The 25,488-nt window shown below is 38.0% G+C and overlaps 1 protein-coding gene across 2 annotated transcripts in view; it reads right to left on the bottom strand.

Moving 5' to 3' along the window:
• Positions 1-25,488, bottom strand: part of sgcz (sarcoglycan zeta) — a 289,415-nt gene that overhangs the window by 43,312 nt on the left and 220,615 nt on the right. For both annotated transcript variants that reach the window (XM_089132423.1, XM_089132422.1), the window contains exons 4-5: positions 18,889-18,976; positions 1,510-1,632 (exon numbers count right to left, since the gene is read on the bottom strand). In XM_089132423.1, coding sequence (XP_088988549.1) covers positions 1,510-1,632; positions 18,889-18,976 — 211 coding nt within the window. The remainder of the gene's footprint in view (positions 1-1,509; positions 1,633-18,888; positions 18,977-25,488) is intronic.

The following is a 25,488-nucleotide window of genomic DNA, read 5'->3' as shown; positions in this document are numbered from 1 at the left end:
GGAAATTTGCTGTGGGGCAAGGACCCTTATATATCATATAATATATATCATTATATACAATGTAATATATATTAGTTGGGCCCTACTAATATCATTAGTAACATTAAATATTACACAATAAACCAAAGTATATCAGTAGAAGTTTCCTTAAGTCTTTCTGATAGTTTTCTACAGGCTGGTTTATTACAACAGTAAACAATTCTGAAATTATGGTTTATACTGTAGTTTTGGTGTGCCACCCCAAGATTTTAACTGGCCCCATCTGGCCACCCCTACGAAAAATTTCTGGAGGCGCCACTGTGCAAATGGATTTAGAACATTGTCCTAAATCCGATCCAGATACAGTCTTTGACAAAAAAATATTTTCTCAGCTTTTTTGCTCAGAATGTTGATTTTTATTTATTTATTTATTTTATGAAATTCAACCACAGTCAGGTGTTGATTAAAAAAGGAATGCTTAAAGCTAGAATAAAGCTTTTTTGGCTCTGTTCTTTATTTTGATATATTGCATGCTGCTCAGATATTTATGCAACAAAAAATTCTGGGGGCCATGGAATTTTTGTGAAAATTATCAAAAAAGATTTATGATTTATGGTTGCATGCTGCATTCGTCCAGTCGTTGACACTGGCACTGCAACTATGCCAATAAGGATGTTTGTTAACCCAGAGTTTGGGAGTGCACAGTGTGACATGGTAGCTTACGAATACCCAGGATTAATTGTTATCCCCGGGTAATTTATGAGCAATAGGAGTCAGTTTGCACATGGTTTAGAATAACCCAGGGTTAACTATTACATAAATTCATTCAGGAACTAAATAATGTGTACACCACATTTTTTTTTTTATCAGATTGAGAAGATAGTTGGATTCAAGTGTTTTCATACTTAAATTCTTCTATTGATTAGATTATTTTTAAGTCTACAATCTGATCAAAATGTAATTCTGACCGAGCATAATTGGATTGGATTTACTTGAAGACTTGTTCAATCCAATTGAATAATCAATCAATTATTTGGCTGCATGCAAACATGTCAACTGTTGTATAAAACCATTCTCGCACATTTGAAGTGACTCTCCCTATCGTACACACGGCTCTGCAATGGTCAAAAGTTACTTAAATTATGAGAACTAAAGGCATCGCAATCTGGTCATATACATATTTTTTTTTTTTTATCATCATATCATATTTGTTGTTGACAGACAGGTAAAATAAAGAGGCTGTTACATATCAAAAACGGGCATCTATCAACTGAAAGCATGTTGCCATAATGCTGTAGACAGCTGCACTGTTTATAATGGGATTGAGCTTGTTCTACAGGGTTCAGCGTTCAGAATTCTGGTGTAGATACACACAACCAAACTTTTCTAATAATAGACTGATTGATGGGCCAAATGTAAGGATAAACTATAACACAGGTAGTTCGAGACACTAGTCTATATGTTCTTACATGGATCATGGGAGAATGTTGGATGAATATGTGAGTGTTTTTGTGTATGTGTATACAATACCTGTGACCCTCAATTTATCTGTGCCAATACTGATCTCCTCTTCATCAGCAGAGAAGAGAACTCTCTCGCCATCACTACTTTTCACCTCGAACCGCTGACACTGGGCTTCTACCATCTCTGAGCCTGTAGAAAAATAAAAAGAAAGAATAAGGATTTGAGAAACAAGAACAAAACTTTTGTGGCCCACATTTACCTCATACAATCAGGAAAGGTCTTCTACTAGACATTTCAATTCAAATATTAAAAAAATGTAAGATGATGATGATAATATTTTTTTTTTTTCAGTGCTATATATGTACCGGTAAATACATATAAGTTTAATTTAAGTTAATTTTCATTTCCAGTTAGGATGCCGCCGTAGAGAACAGCTGCCAATGTTGACAATGACAAAAAGGCAACTCACTATGTTTCTGAACAGAGTTAATATTAGAGCAGGTGCTCATTGTTTCCAGGGTGTTTAAAGACTTACAACAATGCCAAATTATAGATATATTTGCACAATACACTTACATTAATTAATACAAGTCTCTTGGGTAAAAATTTGTCCCATATAGAATTACTAATCATTCGTTTAGTGCATTTGCCTAATGAAGTCCTTGACCACAAGATCACAAAATATGTCATGAAACACATTTTATTCTGGCCAACAAGTTTTATCCAGCACACAATTTTGAAAATAAAATGGCATATTTGAAAATAACCTTTCCACATGTTCTCACTTAACTGAAATTAGTCATAACTTGTTGTGACAAAGAAAAATCCAATCAATGGCACATGGAAAGCGTCTCAAACATGACACTATCCGGACAGAGACAACAACCAACAACCTCAAATGTAAGGAATCATTTTTTGCAAGTAATATCAACATAAAGAAACATAAACTACACTGAACAAAATTATAAACGCAACACTTTAGTTTTTGCCCCCATTTTTCAAGAGCTGAATTCAAAGGTCTAAGACCTTTTTTTATTATAGTGGAAATATCTATATGGAATATGGAGAGCCATTGATGATTTATTTTACAGTTGTCTTCTACTAGTAATAACTGTAAGTCATTAACTAAACCAAACCCTAATCCTATGGTAAGCACATGAAACAAGGACACCTTGTGTAACCAGAAAGCCTTTCTTATACCCTGATGCATGATTATGACTTGGAGAAAGAGCTGAATTTGTATGAGTCTCATGCAGGCGGTGAACGATGTGTATGAAACTGATCATGACTTTATTCACCAAAAATGACTTGGTCCAAAAACAACTGTCACTGAAATCTCGGCAGTTTTTATTGCACAGCCCCAAACACACAGTGCGATGACTATATTATTCATCACAGCTATCATATCGTCCATGACCTTGGTGACTTTGGAGAGCAAACTTGGCTTTGTTTGCTTGTGTATGTGTGTGACAGAAAGTAAACTTCTCTATTTTTTTTTCCTTAAGCCTGTGCTCGCCTTTCTCTGCCACCCTCTATTGTCTTTCTAGCTCTTCATGAATTCATTGCCTGTCCTCTTTCATTTTTTTTAGTGTTTGGACTAAACAGACACCCTTGCCTTTCTCCAAGCGCCCTATAGGAAATATAACAGTCCATTAAATCCTATAAGAATGCAAATTTGGGGATTTAATTTAGCCAATTTTTCCAACATGCCTTCCTTTATATTTACCAGTTTACACCTTATTGGATAGTACATTAGAGAAATACACTGTTTTGATACGTGTACTACACAGAACTTCAACCAGCTGTTCTCAACATCTACACAATCAATATATTGATCTAATAATCTGTTTGATTTTCTTTAATTTTATAAAAAAAAAAATGTGATCTGTTCTTAGACTGAGCATCTGTACTTCACATTCACATTAAATTCATAATTCTTGACATTAGGGGCTCTATTAAATATACCCAAGGTTGCACAGCTGTGTCACCATGGTCCCATATTTATAAAAACAAAACAAACAAAATCACGAAATGTCTTTTTATGTTTAAAGGTGCACTATGTGACTTTTTGTTGTTGTTTGAATGAACACAATTTCGAAAATGTGTCAATACACCATCAAACCTTCTACTAAAACTTAATACTAATGCGCTGTTGATTTCTTTTGCAACAGATGTGATAGCAGAATCTTTACATCTCAATTCTCCAGCTGTAATCATCTTTGAGGGAAACCAGTTCAAACCAAGCGCTCTTTGATAATGTGATGATTATGTAACTGCAGATCATCTGTCTATCATTGTTTAAAGCCCGCCCTGGCAATTTGATTGGCCCGACGATTTTTGAACCGATCATAATTACTCCTCAATGGATCGAGTCACGACCGAACTTCCCGTCCAAAAATAAAAAAAAAAATAAAAAAAATGTGAGTGGGGTTCAGGCTGCGATCCAGGCTAATCTTTTGAGGGAAAAGGGAAAAAAAAAAAAAAAAAAAAAAAAAAACATAAAAAAGTGTAATCTACATTAATTATGTGAGATAATGATTAAAAACGTGCTTGAGGATAAAGAAAGGCTAATCTTGTTCATGCTGATGAGACCAAGAGAAGTGAATGCTAATAAAGTGTTAATTTATACTTGTATTTGATTAATCCTCTCTTGACAATATCACTGCACAGCAGTGGCCAGAGATGTGCTCATAGATCCACTACAGAGAATGATCATCTTCAGAAAAGATGTGAAAGAATCACACCACAGGATTATGAAAGGACAGATGTTTCTTTATTTCTTCCTTCCTTCAGTAAAAAAGAGCTCTGACACTTATATGAGTTTTCGGAGTATCAGAAAGCCCAAGATGTCTGTGTATCCACCAGAAGAAAAAAACAAAACAAAAAAATACCTGTAAGACTGTTTAAAAACAAATATTGATTTAACATGGCCAACATGAATGAGCAAGCAATCATTCTATATGTAGAAATTTGGTTAAATGGATAATTGCACATGGTTGCAGATAGAAAACAACAATACTTCTTAAAAGTTGCACAACAACAATACTTCTTAAAAGTTGCACAACATTTTGTTTATTATTATATCTGCTAAATATCTCTAATTCGAAACATTAACATCTTACAATTACAATAAAATTAAAGTTTCGTTGGTAAAACATACATATTCAATTCCAAAATATTGATTGGACGAGTGGATGGGGTCTAATTTACTTGTGGGACCACGAGTATGCCTTCTTGGATATAAACCAGTGTTACCCAATATAGTTATATAAAAAAAAAAAACCTTATTAAGATTGATACCCTTATTTTGCAAGGTGGCTATTTAGTAAAAATTTGTACAACCTTACTCGTATATGAATTTGTAACATTTTTGCTCAATCGTACGTATTGTATGATTTGCCCAATTCATATGAATTCATACAAATGACCTACCCCTGACCCCGCCCATAAACCTACCTGTCACAGGGGCTTAGACAAATCGTACAAATTTGACAAGTGAGGTCGTACATATTTGTATGAGTTAGCCACCTCATACAATATATACAAATTGGACGTGAGATAGCGTTGGTTGCATCAAAGCTGCCAGTAGATTTTACGTGACTGGAAATGCCCTAAAACCCCAGATCTAAAAGACTTAACTGATGGGATGATTGAAATTGCTGCATAAGGTTATGTTGGGGAGACTGCATTGTAAGGGAGAAAAGAAAAAAAAAATGGAGTGAATGACTAGGACTGCTCAACTGTTTCATTCCCATGTGCCTTTGTTATTATTGTATTCCACTGATTGTGACTAGTGGCTGAATATGTAATTGCAAAGGTGATTTCTGAATACTTTGATTGTATAAAATTAAATTATAGAGAGAAAAAAAAAACTAAATAGTAATTACATTTGGTTATTCATGATTAAGCCATGTTGTTCACAAAAGTTTGTTACCTCAGATTTATTCACATGATCCAAGAGCTCAAGGTTCGAGTGCCTTTCAAGTGATTATCAGTGAACATGTAAAGATAAAACACACAAGGACATCCTCACTTTCATAAAGCCACCCAGACTGCACCACCTCACGGATCCTTCCACTCATCCAGGTGGTTTAAATGAGAAACGATACGCAGCGGATATTAATGGTCTGCTCTTGAATATTAATTGATATTGATGTACCACTCATTTGAGGTTGGAGGAAATGGAGGCTTTCACTTTAGGAGTAAAATGGCAAGAATATATGACCTTGCTGTGGAAAATCAGATGATGTTAAAATGAAAAGTTGCTTTTTGCAAAAAAAAAAAAAAAGGCATTTGGTAAATTTGTCAGTTGAAAAAAAAAAATACTTCAAGGAAAGTCTTGAAAGGTCCTGAGTGACAAGTCAATGCCTTTTGTGGTACTGGCACAGGATGGAAACGTTTTTTGGGCCCGCTGTCCCACATCCACATTAACTCACCAACATGTTAAAGGAGCTGTATGCAAGAAATGTATTTCAATTAATCATACATTGTCCCTGATTTGTCACTAGACATTAAGAAATGTTCATTTTAAATACGTATTTCACTGACAAAAGTAGTCCGGCCAGGATGTCATTTAAAAAGTGAAGTTGCTGCCCGGCCAGGGGTGCGTTTCCCATACGTTGACGTAGTTCAATATTTCACTACCATAGTACGATGCATTGTTAGAAAAATCAACTAGCTAGTCACGACTGTTTCCCGAAACCCACTGTCGCAAAGTATCGTTCAACCATGTTGGTTTCACACGTGGTGGAGTAATAACTACTTTTAATGAAACTGTTTGAGATCCAATTAACGCTAGATTTGTTTTATATAAATTACAGACATGTCATCTGAGGATTTCTAATTATTCTCAGTTGTTCTGCTTTATTACCAGACTCAATATTTGGCTCGTTCTTACATAGTAGAGCACGTTCGCACATGCGCACTCTTCAAACACATTACTTCAAATCTTTTGACAAACTAAAACACGTAAATTCCATTTGTATGTATTCTAAATAAAAGACACTGGTTGTACTGCATGTCAGCTTGCTTATTTTGCTCAAGATAAGGATTTATTACCTCCAAATGTCATGCAATATAGAAACGATGCCTCTAACCACAGGTCGAGAGCTGTCGTTCAAAGCACCCAACTTTGCGATGCTGTTTGCGAATGTCCGTTGGAGCGATGGTTTCGGGAAACACCGACTCGTTAAACTATGCATATAACAACGGAACTTGTGACCATAGTTGGCTAACGATGCTTTCGGCAAACGCTCCGCAGGCTGCCTACCGTGATCAGTGTGCCCCCCGCCTCAAACGCTGCAAGCACAGCGTTTACGTTACACCACACCGAAGCTCTCCGGCTGCCACTATGTTGCAACCAGAGCAAAGATCTCATTCTACCCCTAGCTATTCATGTGAATGCGTGGGTAAAACTTTTCAAGGTATCAGAATGGGTACTGAAAATTATTAAAAGAGGCTCTCCGCTGCAGTTCGCTCGACGTCCCCATCGTTACGCGCTTTACGTCCCCGCCGCTCCTCAAAGTCAATTGGGCAAAGAGTTTGCTGTCTCCCAGTTATAGAATATCTATTCTGGGCACATAAATGGACTCTCAGTCAGAGCGCAGACTGAACATTCAGCACATCACAAAAGCCTTCTGCTGTGACACTATAGTCCTGCTCAAAAGGTTTCAGTAAGTGCTGGGTCTCATGGCGTCAGCATCATCAGTACTCCAGTTGGTTCTGCTTCGCATGTGCCCGCTGCAGTTATGGCTAAAAGCACAAGTACCACCTCGGGCATGGGCCTCCGGTCTGTTTCGCCAAAAGGTCGATCAGAAATGTGCCACAGCTCTGAAACCTTGAAGAACAATTGATTGGTATCAGTCATGTGTAAACTTGGGGACTTCCTCGAGTATGAAAGTGGTGTCCATGGACGCCTCCACCTCGGGATTGGGAGCACTGTTCGAGGGCAGACTGTACTTTAGCCAGTGGTCAGAACGGGAGAAGCTTCTACACATAAACTGTCTGGAAATGATGGCAGTCGACCACGCGCTTTTTGAGGCGTTTTTGTCCCAAGATAAAAAAATAAAAAAAATCACCACGTCCTGGTCCGCTCAGACATCATGTCAGTGGTGGCCTAAATAAACCTTTCCCGAAACCTCTACAGGCTGATGGAACGCCTCCTGGTCTGGGCTCAGCACAATCTGCACTCATTGAGAGCAGCACATGTGCCTGGTCACCTGAATTTGGGTCTAGATAGACTGTCCAGAAACAATGTTCCAGCAGGAGAATGGTCTCTGCACCCGCAGACGGTCCTAAAGATTCGGCAGACCGCAGGTAGACCTGTTTGGATTCCAAGTGAACGCTCACCATACGAAGTTTTTCTCCAAGAGCAGGAATGCTGTGACCCACGTCTGGCCCCGCTGCCCACTCTATGCTTTCCGCCCCGTCACGTTCCTGTCTCAGGTATTGTAACGAATCAGGGAAAAGGGATGCTCAGTGCTACTTGTGGCTCCCCTATGGAAAAACCAGGCTTGGCTCCCAGTTCTGATGCAGCTAACAAGCACTGCCTCATGTCCAGTACCAATGAGGAAAGACCTCCTCTCTCAGGCCTCGATTTGGCATCCTCACCTTGAAGCTGTGGTCCCTACATGCATGGGCCATCAACGGGTACTCGCTAACCTACAGGAGGGCGTGTTAAACACAATCAAGCAGGCTAGAGCCCCGTCTACTAGTCGACTCTTTCCCTCAAAATAGGCTATGTTTTATGGCTGGTGCAAACCTCGAGACTTTTCACCCCTACACCGCGGGATCACGGAAGTTCTCTCCTTCCTTCAAGAGCTACTGGATAAGGGCAGAACCCCATCCACGCTCAAAGTTTATGTGGCGACCATGGCGGCGTTTACTACACCAGCGACTGATGGAAGAATGTCACTGGGGAAGAATGATCTGGTCATCCGCTTCCTTAAGGGAGCTAAGAGGCTGAATCCTCCCAGAACCCCTTCAGTTCCCATCCACGCTCAAAGTTTATGTGTGGGATGATAGCAGCGTTTACTACACCAGCGACTGGCCAGTCACTGGGGAAGAATGATCCGGTCATCTGCTCCCTTAAGGGAGCTAAGAGGCTAAATCCTCCCTGAACCCCTTCATTTCCCATATGGGACCTTTCTTCGTTTATGGAAGCCATGAAAGGTACCCCGTTCGAGCCAATCCATTTATCAGACATGAAACATTTGTTGTTCAAGTCAGTGTTTCTTATTGCTCTTGCTTCAGTGAAGCGCACAGGGGACTTACAAGTGCTCTCAGTAAGACGTGTATGGAATTCAGGCCAAATGACTCGAAAGTCATACTCAAACCAAGACATGGACGCGTGCCTAAATCCCTCAACACACCATTCAGGGCCCAGGTTATTTCCCTGTCTGCCCTGCCGGTTTACAACGAGGAAACTGACGCAAGCCTTCTTTGCCAGTCCGGGCATTAAGAGCTTATGTGTCTTGCTTGTCTGTTTTCAGAGAGACAACTCTTTGTTTCATTCAGCGGGCATGCTAAGGCCCGCATCAAAACAGAGCCTATCCAGTTGGATAGTTGATTCCATAGTGCTGGGGTACACTTATAAAGGCTTGCAGTGTCCTTTGGGTGTCAAAGCGGACTCCACAAGAGCCATGGCCTCGCCGTGGGCTTGGTTTAGTGGGATTACCTTACAGGATATCTGCGTGGTGGCAGACCATTTACATTTTAAAACCTGGAGGTTCCCGCCTTGCAGGCTAAACTACTGAGCCCCGGGCACCTGCCCTTGGGACTTTGGTGTTTGTAATTCAAAATTAAGGATAATTTTTGGATTCAATAACTTGTGGAAAAGAGGTTTTCCCCTATAAGATATTACGCAGTACTCTTCTAGAGAGAACCAAGGTTATGTTAGTAACCGAGTACGTTATAGCAATTGGGAATAGCTGGATTTGAATGAGGGTGAACTTTTGTCCAAAATGCAGTTAGTAAAAAACAGAGGTTCTGATATACTTTGACCATATAAACAATTTCAGCTGATGCAAGGCAATGGAATGTCCACATCCATTTTATTTAAAGAAAAAAAAAACATAGGGGCTCTTGGCCACAAAAAAAAAAAATCCTTTAATCTTTTGAAGGTTTCAAGAGAAGTAGCTTGCAGAGAACTGATGCACAATATAAAAGCAAAACAGAAAAGAAAATACTGGAAAGTTCCAACAAAGTTGGAAAGATAAATTATTTATCTAAACAGGATAACCCTCATCAATATAAAGGAGAAATAGGTGCATTTTAAGCACCTGCATTAATCAGTGTGTGTGCACATGTGTCTGGGTGTGGTTTGTGAACAGTGTAAAGAGACAAATAATCAAAGCTGTTGTCATAATCAGCCAACACAGCCCTGAAGACTGATGCGTGTATTTGTACGCATTAATCTCCATATGTCTTTTAGTCACTCTCTCTCTCTCTCTCTCTCTCTCTCTCTATCTCTCTCTCTCTCTCTCTCTCTCTCTCTCTCTCTCTCTCTCTCTCTCTCTCTCTCTCTCTCTCTCTCTCTCTCTCTCTCTCTCTCTCTCTCTCTCTCTCTCTAGGGTTTAAACGCACTACCTCTAAGCGGCAATGTGGCATTGCAAATGATGATATTCATTTAAAACTAGCAATTTATTCTTGCTAAATTACACAACATAAAACAGCACATTAAATTTCTAAACGTTCCCCTACATGCATGCACACTTTGCCAATGTATTATTATCATGATTAATTACTTGGAACAAATCACTTAAATCATTGGATTTTTGGTACCGCAAAACGTATAATTGGTGATTGAAGCAATTCGAGGCGGCTGTTTTGAAACTTCTTAGATAGATCTCCATTTAAATTGGTTCCCTGATGCCCTGCATGGATGCAATGGAATAAAAACTTTTGAAATAATATTATAATATAATACAGTATTTATAATATTATTATAACTGTTCTTGACTGACTGAAATTTAAATACATACAGTATACATAACTTCTAGTTTTAGAATAGATTTTGTCCTTGAACAGCCAAAATTCACCAAGCAAATCACTATAGTGTAAAAGCCCATTTTAATGCATGTAAAATGTGAAGTAATAAATAGCAATTTAGCAAACCAATGGTCCATATTTGGCTAGTTAGCTTGATCTTGTTAACCCTTGATGGTATGTTTTTATGAACAATTTAGTCAGTCTGTTGAATTAAGTCCGCATAGAAAGTCAATGGAGTAGCCATTTTTAATGCATAATCAAACAAATAATAGTTATACAAATGTATAATTGAGCAAGTTAATGCATCTATACCAATACCAACTTGAACATGAACTGCTATTCTAAAAGCTGCCTAAACAATCCCACAAAAACACTTTAGGATGTATGTTGGTTGTAAAAATGCTTGCCAATTTCACAGAAAAAAAAAATAGCTTACTAAAAATGCTACAGACCTGTTAATTGGTTAACTCTAAGTTATGTAACATGTATGAACTATAAGTTTAAAATATGAAAGCACCAATATGCCATCTTATAATACCATAACAAATGCAGTTGCTGGTTCTTTCCCATGAAATTTAGCAAGTTATCAGTGGGTTTCTGATGCAACTGGCAACTTTTGTTGTAAATAATATAAAGCCTAATTGACAAATACATGAATGGTCACAATAACAGTTCAGATACACAATGTTATCAAGTGATGAGACACTAAATAGAAGAGAACATTATTTCAGCCAATGGAAAATCAATTTCATGGGTGGGCTGAATTTATCAAGACAGAGAATTGCCTTTAAAATGAATGGAAATGCTAACCGACAACGTTTTGGAAAGAATGTGGTGTCAGAAGATACTGGCAGTAACCCTGTGCCACACCTGAGTCCCCAACGTCACACGTGTCTTCCTGTTGTCCTTGTCCGCCCTCTTACTCATGTCCTCTCTGTCACCCAGCGCTAATGAAATCATCTCCCACTCTCTCAAAGCGGAGAAGCCATTCATTATGCACTCTACACTTCTAAAAATGAAATGTCAATAAGACAAAAAGCAGATGCTGCGTTCCCTCAGTGTCCTCTCAGTTGTTTGGCCTCTGGAGGGGGTGTTCAGAGGAGAAACGAGCACACAGCTGGAGTCGAGCGTGAGAACAGCCCATGCTCAGATTATTTCCCAGTACCCTAATTTCAATCATCTGACAGGGACCTCGTGGCTAACAGCGGGATGCCTCAGGTTAGCGGAGAAGGATGGAGGGATGGAGAGAGAGAATGAAAACAAGATCTGACAGCACAAGCTTAATGCTGCATTTCATCACCAGCTCACTTCCAGCAGCACACTAGCCCGTCAACTCCTTCAACTAAATCCTGCCGCACAATAATTTAGCAAGGCAATGGGTTGCTGCAAGAAGGTCAAGAAGAACATTACTTCACACCACCATTTTCCAGAAACACAATTGAGGGTCACAAGGTGAGGATATTCTAAAAGGTTAGCCAAAATATATTTTTTGGGGGGGTTGGGATTGTGTGTGGAGGGGGTCTAAAATTCTCCAGACACAATTCACTATCTAAAAAGGGGTACAACAGCTGGCACTGTGGCGACACCCCTTTCAAAAGGTAAGGGTGCAAAAATGGTGCAAATCAAATAAATAATTACTAACTTGCGTGGGCGTATTCAAATGTGTAGGCTACATAAATTATTGTGTTTTCAAAAGTTTGCGGTCGGTAAAATTTTTGAAGAAGTATCTTATGCTCACCAACTATTACAATTTAATTTTCATCTTTAATATATATTAAAATTGAATTTATTCCTGTGAGGACAAGCTGACATTTTTGCATCATTACCACACACAGTCTTCATTGTCACAAAATCCTTCAGAAATCACTGTAATATGTTAATTTGTTGGTCAAGAAAAAAAATCTTATTATTATCACAGTTTACACAATATTGTATCAAATATATATATATATATATATATATATATATATGAAGAGTTCAGATGCAAAAGCCTCTAAATGCCATTTGAAAATTTCTTCTTTAATGATGATTTTTATCAATCTTGTATATTTAAGTTCAGTAATTTCACTTAAATAACAATTAATAGGTAATTATCATTCCCATTTAAGTGAAATTACTGAACTTAAACATACAAGTTTGATAAAAAATCATCATTAAAGAAGAAAATTTCAAATGGCATTTAGAGGCTTTTGCATCTGAACTCTATATATATATATATATATATATATATATATATTCTCCATTGGGTCACCTGATGGAGTTTTAGGACACTATTAGGTCACTATGGAGTTTTTCGGTTCCTTGTCTTGCTTGCTCTGTTGGGGATATTCAAATTAATTAACCGATCAGTAACACCCTTGATCAGCTCTACCAAACGTGGATGTTTTTCCACTAAGAAATTAACATTGTTATTATGTTGATTGATACTGTGAAGCTGCTTTGATGCAATCTATATTGTGAAAAGCGCTATATATAATATACTTGACTAGACTGGTTGCTTTACATGTCAGTCAGACCTCCTTTTGGGTGGTTCTTGGCCAAAGAAAGCTGCAATGGAGTCCAGATCTTCTGCAGTCAGTCTGAAGGTCTTGCTACGCGAGACTGGTTGGGTTTCAACTGGGCTGAGAACCTTGGGCCTAAAGCCACAAAGACCATGACGGACTACAGCTCTCAAATATTTAAGCGACTCCCTTATGAACAGAGGATGAAGTCATGATCGCAGTGCTCCCACTTCATGCTCACCACAACGCAACTGTGCATCAATCACCTGAACTTATGGGCCATATTATAAAAACAGAGACCTCTGGACTCTTGGGCCAAGCTATCAGAGGACAGCCAATGCTCTCTGGCTCTCAGCACCCCTATACAATTTCTGTTTGAAGATTAATGTACTTGCAGCGAGTGGGTTCAGGGACGAGAGAACAAGGAGAGAACGGAAACAAACAGGAGTGCAGGAAAGAGAGGTGATACAGTATAACTTTGCTGCCTGTTTGGGAGCTAATCCCTGCAATGAAATTCCCTAAATGTTCAGACAATGTCGAGAGAGCCTGAAGCTGAAGGCAACTGCTCTGCAGAGCGGGTAATGTCAAAGAGAGGATATAGAGGGCATATTGGCCAGAGCGCTATATGACTCTCACTATGCTGTCTGCAGAGGCAATATAATAAATACTTAATTAATAAAGAGACTTAATAGAAATAGAACATCACTATGAGGGCAACTTTTGCTCCCAAACACTACATATAGGGGGATTTTTTTTTTTTTTTATCACTTTTTAATTAGCATTTGTTAATTTATGGTCCTGCTGCGTACATAATAAATCTCAATGGGAAACAAATAGCCAGAGATTTCATTTAAATTATTTGAATTCATCATAAAACAGGCCATACGAGGCAGATATGCGTAATAATCAAGAAAGTTTACTGCCATATGAGTGCAGCAGGCGTAAAGATGTGACGCAGCGCCTGAAAAAAGGCTAATACTGAGCTGGGGACTATTTTCAGGCGCTGCGTCATATCTTTACGCCTGCTGCACTCATGGTATGGCTGTAAAGTAAATTTACATTTTCCGTCCAGTCTTAGTGCACGATGTAACTACAGAGTCAAGTTATAAACAGGAAAAGCCGCCATTGTAGCAGAACTTCACCTGCTGTTAGCATTCCATTGACTCCCATTCATTTTGGCTTCAGTTGGCTTCAATAAATTTACATCTGAGGCATCCAATGACTCCTTTTGTCCATTATTTATTTCTAAATAAACACGACAATGTATAAAAGCCTCCGTTACCTTGTATCTTATGTTATAGCCCCATAGAAGCAGTTAAAAAAAAAAAATGTCTAACGTTTGTGTCATAACGCATCGACACCCAGTTTGCGCGTCTAAATTGCAAAGTTCATTGTAAAGTTTTTTTGTTGTTGTTGTTGTTGTTGTTTTTTTAAGATTTTGTTTACTGTGTGGAAAGCACATTCACTTCTAGTTGTCTTGCTGTTAATTTAAAATAAACATACAGTAAGTAGCTAACCAGTGTCTGCTCATTTATTTAAGTTGTTCTGTAACAGATGAACGTCGCTCTGCATATGTCATCTCCTTCATCACTCTGATTGGTTTTAGGTCTATCCAATTGCACCCAGAGGCATTTGAGCTACGTCCGTTGGTGACGCCCCTTTGGAAATGATTTGTCTATGAAGCTTATGAAACTCAGTTACAACTGAGAATAGTGTGGTTTTAACCAGTGTAAGACGTGGCAAATTTAATTCAAATTCCAACTCATTAACTAAGCAGGAGTTAATTATTCAATTCTGAAATTTGCCCAACACTATCAAACCGTGCAGCATTAAAGCCATGGTCACACTAGACTTTGAGCATGCACAATTTCTACTCCACTTTACAGTAATTCTGCAATCCTGCATATTTGAAGAGTGTGCTCTTTTAATTCAGCTAAAAGGTCACGCTGTTCTATTGGTCACATGTCTTCAAGTGATACAAAATAATCGCATGTCAGGGTTCACCATACTTGAATTTTGGAAAGCAGTGAAATCCGAGCTTGAGTTTGTGTTCCAACCCGGTCTCATCCCAAATCGTCATATAACTGACGTTTTGGGACGTCTTTTGACCGTACGTCAATATTCGCCTTTTTAGGGCCCCCTTAAACGTCGGTAGATGAGGTTATGGGATCCTAACTCTACCCCATACCTAAACTTAACCCTAAACCTAACCCGTCACCTAACTGACGTTAAAGGTAAAGCGTCAGTTGTATGACGGCCCGGGATCGCCATCTACCGACGTTTAAGGGGGCCCTAAAAAGGCGGATATTGACGTATGGTCAAAATACGTCCCAAAACGTCAGTTATATGACGATTTGGGATGAGACTGTGTTATGTGTTCTGTAGTATAAATATGAATGGAAGTCGATGGAATGCAACATGTAGTGTGACCGCTCCTTTACCCGGCCATATCCAACAGTCAAGTCCAGTGGAAAATCTGAGAAAATCCACCAAACTTTCAGTATTTCTTTGCTGCCTGTTACTAATACAGGGGAAATGTGCATGTTTGTTCTTTTCTCTGTTTTCCTTTGCACAGAAAAGCTGTGATGTGCTGTAGTCCATGAAAAGAAAGTGAGGGAGAGAATATATACTTCTGCTGGCTTTAGGGATGGTTGCTTCTGCTCTGATCTTACAGCTAGTTTGTGTCAGGTAGCTCTTTTTATACATACAAAAAAAAAAAAAAAAAACATAAACACTCTGCCTTGCATACCCTGGAGTGAAAAAAATCCTTGACAAGCAAAGAGGATTCACTGAAAACACTAGAAAACACAGGGGGCTCCAGAAATCCCCGTGGCTGCATTGAGATAGAGCAGTAATTGATGGAGGTCCCAGCCCCAGAATGCAACCTGCTGTCTTCTGAAACGTGATGGTGAAACTGAGCTTCTACTGAGGAAAAAAAAAAAAAAAAAAAAAAAAAAACATAGGTCTAGGATTGTTGTAATGTTCTGTGTAATTGTGAATGAATTTTCTGATGTACCATGCACATGAAACAACTAAATCAGGGGCTTAAACTGTCAATCCAAATCGTTTATGTCCACATTTTTTTAAGTCTCTTATGCTCAACAAGTCTGCATTTATTTGACCAAGATACAGTAAAAACAGTAGACTAACATTGAAAAATATTACAGTTTAAAAGAACAGTTTTCTATTTTTATTTATTTATTTATTTGATATCAAAACTGAATTTTCATCAGCTATTACTCCAGTCTTCAGTGTCGCACAAATCTTCCGATATCATTCCAATATGTCAATGTTGAAGACAGTCATGGACACTTCATAAAATACCTCAATATATTTACAGTCACTTTAGATGAATTTAATGTGTCTTTGCTAAATAAAATCTTAGTTAAAAGTATAATATCTTACTAAAAGCAAACTGATTTATTGCACTGAATTATCATCGCCTTCTCTCAGACACAAGCTTGACCTTGGGTTGGTGGACCACTAGCTAAACTAGTACCAAACTACCACTAACCAATCAGGACCAATGTGGAAAATGATGTATACATAATCACAAAAGGCTTTCAAAACAGGCAACTGTACCTTTTGGGAGGTTGGTGTAACACTTTTGGTCTCGTTGAGTCTAAAATGGGGTCTAATAGGTCTTATGGGATCTAAGTACTACTTTTTTTTTCAAAAAACAAAGGCAAGGTACAAGAGTCTATAGCTTGGAACCCTCTAAAATCCCAGAAAACATGCACATCAATTGACAAGAACTGACAAATAAAAATGTTAAATAAGAAAGCTTAAATATACAAGGAACTGATTAACTGAAAGAAAATGCCATGAAACAAACAAAAGGCAAGAAACCTGGCACAAAACAAAAGAGCTTCAGTTGCTATCAGGGTGGGCAGTAACGAACACCAAATGTTAGAGTTCATCCAATTTAATCTCAGCATATAGAACACTCTAAGAAAAAAAAATAATTAAAAGAAATCTAGTCCCAAAAGCCCGTTGGTGTGTCAATAAATGCCATCAAGGTAATAAATGAAAAGCAATTGTAATGTATGTTTACTAGCAACTTACTAACAATGAGGAAATTGTCAAGTGTTTTTCTTATTCAAATGTGTTCTTTCATGTAAATGAGCATATGACAAATTGCATATTAAGGATTGGAGGCCAAAGCTGTAGGAGTTTAGCCTGGGTTTCCCCATACTGCCTTGCCCCACCATGATTTTATTCACGGCGCTAGGTAGTCTGGATACCATGGACCAAATTTTCGCCTCATCTAGGGAACAAATCACAGAACGGGGAGGGAGCAGCAAGACGATGACGACGTCTATGTGACACACTGAAGCAGTTTGTATATAGACCTTATGCACCAGAGAAACGTGGGTGCCGTCATCTTTAGAATATTGTCTTTGAACTTCCGGTTTCACGGTCGCTCTGTATATTTCTATGGCATCGCTGTCCAGGAGTAATTAGCTGGTGAAGTGGATTTACTTATTGTAGAGTTAACAAAAGTTATCATGAGCATTGTAATGTTTATCATAAGCATTTTAAAGCAGATGTCTTAACAAATGTCGACCCGGAAATTATTTATGAGCAGTTCATTCATACCTATGCAAGATCACTGTGGAAATGCAGACCGGAAGTCAAAAGACAACGAGCGCAGCACTGAAAAGGGGCGTGGCTACATAAGGTCTATAGCCTATCTATGGATCCAACATGGAAGCAGACACGAAGTTACCTTTCGATGCAGCCTTACGGCCGTTTCACACCGCAAGCGTGAACGGCACTTGAGCAGCGCATCAGTGTAACTACATCATCACTGCAGCTGTAGACGGGCGAGACTATTCACACTGGAAGCGTTTGTACAGTGTCACAGCAGTGGCTCCAAAGCTACATATATAAGCGAGCAATTCTTTACAAAGACAACTTTACATTTGTTTTAGAAGCTGGTCATTTATAACATTGATAGTCTTGAAAGTAATGGGGAGATGTACAACATTCGCATATAAATGTTAAACAACAAAACAACCCATAAAATTTCTCTAATCTATAAGTTTCAGTCATACTTTCGATATGTTTACAAGACTGCAACTCTGCAGATGAAAACAAAACACACAAATAAACCACACACTCGGGTTTGATTTAGGTTGTGCTAGCCTATGTAGCTGTCTGTGTGTTACATAAACTAAAAGAACTAAAAGAATATATATTATTGTCTGGCTAGTTTACATTAGTTTTTTTTTTTTTTTTTTTTTTTTTTCACCCAAAACTGAATAATTAAAAACATTTTTTTTTACCGGTAGCCTAAATCATCTATACATATTTTTGAGTCTTTATCTTCTTTTATTTGCCACTTTATGTGTGAAATCATATTTATTTTTGTCCATGAAAAGTGTGCTTTCACTTTAATTGACCGTGAGCAGTGCAGCAAAAACAGATTCAACGTCGAAACCCCCGCTTCACTGCTGCTCATGCGCTGCTCATGCTCCCGGTGTGAATGCACTCATTGATTAACATGCACGCCGAAAAAAAATATATATATATATGTATACGGTGTGAAACAGCCATTAGATACACGCCATCTTCTACACACAAATCTCTGACCCATCGTCTTCTTCCTCGTCTAATTTCTGTCGATCTACATACGTCATCTGGTATTACTGAAAAGATTGACTATGAGCTACGTATAGGCTCATTTGATAGACATTCTTAGCACCCAATAAACGGCTCTGGGCATTGGTAAACCATGCCTCAAAAATGAGAATATGAACATGTGGTTCAATGAGACTTGGGTCTGACGTTAGCCAGGCTAGTAGGAGTTCTAAACATGAAAAATTTGTGGTTTTCAAACAATAAATAAAGAGAGAATATGAAACATGAGCTATTAATGAAACGGGCCATTGTGAAATGAGAATCCGTGAACTCGGGAAACATGTCCATGACATAGTATAAAAATGTCACTCACCCACAGTGAGTTGTCCTGTCAGCTGGCCAAGGTTATTTCGTGCATTCACTGTCACATTGCGGTCTGACTGTAAGACCAGGGGACTGTCCTGAAACACACAGTGAAGAAAGAAACTGGTTATATGATCTGGCATAATTTTTTTTAAAAATTACACAAAATAAAGCAATACGACAGTAACAGAAACAAGGAAAAGAAAACTGATTTTGCAACATTGCATCTCATTCACAACATTGCATTTTGTTTTTTGTTAAGGATGTTGTACATGATTCTAGACCATTGACACCTAAAATATGAAAAAGTAAAACAAATAAAACACTTTACAAACATGAAAATACGTAGTTATCATGTTATCATTGTTATCAATGTTATCATTTTCATGATGTAAAGCAAACTGAGAATTTTTATGTTTTAAATAAACATCTGAATAAGATTTGGGTCAGTTTTAACCCGAATTCCTATATAACATTTTCTAAAACAGATATTGTTTCTAGAATGTTTTTTTTTTCTTCCTATGGATGAAAAATAATAAAAAAACATTTTCATAATTTTTTTATGAATTTTTAATTAGTACTAACATGGTAAAATACAGTAACATTTAAAACTTTGACTCACATTTTTGAGTCAAAAAAGTGAGTGACTGATCAGATGGTTTGTCACTGATCAGATGGTTTTAGTTGGAAAAATATGAATTATGGCTGTTTTATAAGCTTGCATTCGACTGGGTAAAAACTGACTAGGGAATACAAAATGTACATACAGTTTTCTAAAACAATAGAAGGGTTAATTGCTTATAAGTAAAGCAGAATAAAAAGAAATAATGAAATTAAATGAAATGAAATAATGAAATGAAATGAGATGCTGGTTGCTGGTTTTCAATCATACTGAATTAACATCATTAGAATACAGAACCATGACAAAAAAGACTACACTGGAGCCTCACATTTGATCTGTACCTCTCCCTTTTCTCTGACTATTGTCACTCACTACTGCTTTATGTTATTTGTAAACACTTTCATTTGAAAGATGGCACAATAATTTTGATAACAGGCATATGTTGTACCAAGGGAACTGCTAAAATAATCAAAACAACATTCCTGCAATTTTATGAAAATATTTACGATGGTAAAACATCTTAACATCTTAACATCTATCATCTTAAGTACACAGGATAACAACCAAACGGTTATTGAGAGGAGTACCTAACTTAAAGGTACAATATGTGGGATTTTGCAGTAAAATATCCAAAAACCATTAGGCCAATGTTTTATATTTTGTTTAGTTTGTTACTTTCAATATCCCCAATGTTTCCCACTATTTGTAAATCGTGAGAAAAGTGCGATTTTAACCTAGAAAACGGGACGCGTGAGCAGAGGTGAGGAGTCGCCATTCAATTGCGTCATATCCGCGTTACCCTCGGTTTCCACTCGAACAGCCATAGTAACCATGGCGACAGACATGGACAACTGGTTTTTTCTTAGCAGGACGCTCATGCTGTTGTTGTTTTTTCAAACATTATGGACCATGGCAAACAGACTTTGACGCAAAAAGAGGACTAAAACGAAGATCAAAATCTTTCAAGAAGCCAAGAGCTCCATGTTCTGCTGTAACACATTAATAAATTTATGTCCAAATATCCCTTCTTTTCTGTTACAAAATATGGAACCTTGAGACTCAGACCTTCCTGACAATGTGTTTTGTCAAGACTAGACAAGGTTTTGATCATAAATTATGTAAGTATGGCAAAGTATGGGTAAGAATTACGGTGTCATTAAGTGACATCTCAACCATGAAGAGGCTGACATTAAAAAAATGATGGGATGTGTTAAAAAAGAAATAAATAAAAAAATACATTGAGTGTGGTTACTAGCGACATAAGGAGATGCAATTGAAATTTTTTCCATCACTTTTTTTCTTGGTGCAGATGAGTTGAGATAAGAGATGATTGACATTTACATCTGTATTTAATACTTGTGATCGGAAACCTGAAACCGATGTTATCATATTTTTAAATCGATGTGCAAGTAATTTTTTGTGTTCAATGTGATGTGTGATCTGTCAAGAGACTCAGTGTGTGTGTGTGTGTGTGTGTGTGTGTGTACACATGAATGCACTCTGGCTGGCAGGGTTGTGTGTTTGTGTGTTCATGCATGCAGAGATGCATGCTGTGGATCACTGGATTCAATGTCTTTTTGTTGTGTGTAACTTTGATCCTACTGACCTACACGTCCCCTTCCATAACAAAGCCTCTGATGTCGCGCGAATCAAACACAAGCACTGTCGTACAGTAGTTCCCTGCATATACGATTCATCTTAACCCCGGTCAGAATCATGAGGGCATGAAATTCTGAAATCAACCCATCATATATAATGTCTGTTTATTATTTAGAGTGCTTTTGTGTGTTACCTTTATAGAGGGTTTTCACAGACGTCGGTGGGCGGTAACCCAGATGCGATATTTTTTTCCCCCAGGATGGTAGGGGAAGACTCATCAATATTCATTAGGGAACTCATCCCTGATTGGTCTGATGAACTACCTCTAACCCCGCCCCTAAACCTACCCGTCACTGGGGTTAAAGGATTAGTTCACTTTTGAAAAAACTTTTGCTGATAATTTACTCACCCCCATGTCATCCAAGATGTCCATGTCTTTCTTTCCTCAGTCGAAAAGAAATTTAGGTTTTTGATGAAAACATTCCAGGATTTTTCTCCATATAATGGACTTCAATGGGAACCGGATGGTTCAAGGTCCAAAAGACAGTGTTAATAACAGTTTCAGATGCAGCTTCAAATGTCTTTAAACGACACCAGACGATGAATAAGGGTCTTATCATGCGAAATGATCGGTTATTTCAAAACTTATTCCAAAAATGCAACTTTTCTAAGGACAAATGCTAGCCTTGCTATATTCTCTGAGGCGCGTTTGTAACGTCACGTAATACGTAATTACGTTCAAAAGGTCACGGGCGACGTAGCCGGAAGTACAGAATCAAAATCGTCCGACATCGTTGTTTTTCCTTTTAATTCCTTTTTTTTTGTAAACGGTGTTTGAGCTAGTTTGCACGTTCAACCTATGCATTCAACTTGTAAACACTGACTCTGTACTTTCGGCTACGTCGCCCGTGACCTTTTGAACGTAATTACGTAATACGTGACGTTGCAAACGCGCCTCACAGAATAGAGCAAGGCTAGCATTTGTCCTTAGAAAAGTTAAATTTTTGGAATAAGTTTTGAAATAACCGATCGTTTCGCATGATAAGACCCTTATTCATCGTCTGATATCGTTTAAAGACATTTGAAGCTGCATCTGAAACAGTTATTAACTGTCTTTTGGACCTTGAACCATCCGGTTCCCATTGAAGTCCATTATATGGAGAAAAATCCTGGAATGTTTTCATCAAAAACCTAAATTTCTTTTCGACTGAGGAAAGAAAGACATGGACATCTTGGATGACATGGGGGTGAGTAAGTTATCAGCAAAAGTTTTTTTCAAAAGTGAACTAATCCTTTAAGACCAATCAGGGATGAGTTCCCTAATGAATATGAATGAGTCTTCCCCTACCATCCTGGGGATTCTTCTTCTTCTTCTTCTTGTAAGATTCCGGCAGTGTAGACGCTGCTGAGCGTATTACTGCCCTCCACAGGTCAAAGTTTGAACTAAATTCTTACATACAATCCTGTGTCATGCAAGAATTAAAGAACTGCTTTGGAGATCAGTTTATGCTCGTCACTGTGTCCAAACAAAAATAAAACAGAAAAACCCTTAACTCCATGTCCTGACAGTTTACTATCTTTCTACCCTACTTTCAGGAAAACATGTCCTACAGTCTCAAGACTCCCACATTCACAAAAGCCAGAAACATGCTTCCCTACAATGTGCAAAGAATAATTCAACCCACAGTGCCCCAATCTCAATCTGCACATTTTAACTGAATCCCTGCGGGACAAAATGTTACACGAGCATTTTTTCCTAACTTCCGATTGTATAAAAAAGTAACTTCCTTTTCCCACCCTCTCTGCCATTCTTTTATTAATCCCTCTTTAATTTTCTCTCTTAATTCCACTCTCCCTAATAATACACAGACTCTATAAGCTGATCTGAGGCTCGATCTCTTTTAAAGCATAAGAATCTGGGTTTGAGAATTCAGCCCTTAGATTAGCTTCAAAGCACAGCGCTCCCTTTTGACATTGATCGACCTGCCAGGCCACCAGATCAATATATTGACAAGTACAGTGAAGGTCCACAAGAGCAAGTTCCCCATTTCTTCGCTTTCTAATTTTCTTTCCCTTTTATGTGTGTATGTTTAGTGTGTGTGGCCAAATGTCTTCACTTGTGTTCACATAAACGACAAACATGTGGCAACAGAATGGTTTTGATATTAAAGAAGCATGATCTTAATGTCTTATTCCTGACTAGTTTTATTATCAGGGTAAAAAAAAAAAAAAAAAAGAATTAAAATAAATTTAATTTATACATTTCATTTCTTTTTTATGACACTGTCGTATACAAGTAATATCAATCAAAATCAGAAAATAAGTATATTATTGAACAATACATCGCGAGATAAGTATGTAGGTTTCAAATGTTCTTCAATTAAATAAAACATTGAAAAAGCTCTGCAGTTTTGCGAAAACTCCCTTTATAATACAACAAAAACTAAACTGCATGAATAATAGCTTATTTACGTACATTGTCTACACTTACTGTACATATAATGAGAGGATTTAAATGATGTCAAAAAGGCACAGAAAGAAAAACAAAACAAGTTATGTAAACATACACAGTACTTATAATCACTTATGTCAGTGACAGAAGCCAACTGTTGTAATATAATGAGTAGTACTTGAACAATAGGAGTTTGGAACTGCAGTATCCGCAATGGCTGTCTCTAACTGTATAATTTGTTCCAGATGATGTCAATCTAATGGAGAAAAAACACAAGGCTATATTCTCTAATTACCTCGGAAACACCCACCTACCCTGCGCTATGTGTGTTATCACCAGCTGTGGCATGCATGTTCAAAAGCTGAGATGGACAGTTTTATTGTTTTTTTGATTATGGGTAAATAAACAATGCAGAAGACAACGGTTTTAAAAGGGTTCATTCAAATCAAAAGTAAACAGTGAAAGGGCTGTGGAGTTTTTATGCGCATGCCAAATCCATTAAAGCAAGCTTTACGTTTTCATTTTAATTGCTCAACCTTGACAAAGACCTCCAAACACTCACCATTCAACTCCTTTTATCTAAACCCAACATGATGGGCTTGTGAAATCTGTCACCTGGTGGCTCAGAGCTGACACATGCAAATAACCTTATGGCCATTTCCATGAAAAGAAGCCACTTCGTCTTGAGTGTTATCCTTTAATCTGATATCTATTTCCATTCCAATCAAACAGATACAAAATCTGCATCCACAGCTCACTGTCTCATTCTTCTCCTTCTGTCCTTACGCAATGCTAAGCACGCACAATGAGCAAGATAGAGAATGGAAAGAGATAATTTGTGTAAAGAGCATTCAGGCATGATAATTCTATGTTCCCCCCTGATGTCCACCTGTTTTTCATTATCACTCTTTCATTGTTTTCCCTCTCGTTTAATGACACACCTGCTGAGATCCTAAATTTAGACACCCTTTTTCTTATCCTTTGGCGACCCCTGTGATGTCTCCTATTGAACGGATTCTGTTTTATATTTAATCACAAAATCATACACCAGCTCTCATTATAACAATGCAAATAAAAGATTAATTTAGAAGTTTGGTCAGTTTTCACACTTAATGAGTGAGAGCTTCAGTGATTATGAAGGACAAGCACTTTCTTGCAGTCATGGGACTTTGCCCTTGTCACACATACTTCCCTACATACTTCACATTTCAAGATACAAAAATAGTTATAATAGTTTTTCAGATTCATCTTTTTAAATCCCCGAACAATAATAATTAAAAATCAAAACAAAAAAAAAGATATGTTAGGTAGTAGAAATGGCTAATGGGCCAATAAGTGCTCCTCTGAAGCCATCCACTGTTTTTAGTGGTAATTTTAACACAGTCTCATCCCAAAAAGTCATATAACTGACGTTTTGGGACGTATTTTGACCATACGTCAATATCCGCCTTTTTAGGGCCCCCTTAAACGTCGGTAGATGGCGATCCCGGGCCGTCATACAACTGACGCTTTACCTTTAACGTCAGTTAGGTGACGGGTTAGGTTTAGGTATGGGGTAGAGTTAGGATCCCATAACCTCATTTTACCGACGTTTAAGGGGGCCCTAAAAAGGCGAATATTGGCGTATGGTCAAAAGACGTCCCAAAACGTCAGTTATATGACGTCTTGGGATGAGACCGGGTTGGTAATTTAGTTCACAAATCTGTTTAAATCGGTGTTAGTGAGCACTTCTCCTTTGCCGATATAATCCATCATGATATGACAGCATGATTATTGCACAGGTGTGTCTTAGGCTGGCCACAATAAAAGGCTACTCTAAGGCCCTGCTTACACGACAACGCTTGCGGGTGAAAACGTAAAAATATTTTATCGGATGTGCTTTTCGTTTACACGGCGACAGTGTTTTTGGGGCTTAAACCACCCTCCAGAGTGGAAAT

The sequence above is a fragment of the Pimephales promelas genome, chromosome 6 (genome assembly GCF_988280905.1).
Source record: "Pimephales promelas chromosome 6, fPimPro1.hap1.1, whole genome shotgun sequence".
Classification (NCBI taxonomy): Eukaryota; Metazoa; Chordata; class Actinopteri; order Cypriniformes; family Leuciscidae; genus Pimephales; species Pimephales promelas.
The sequence above is the reverse complement of the archived record's forward strand: the minus strand, read 5'-3'. Positions and strand labels throughout refer to the sequence as shown.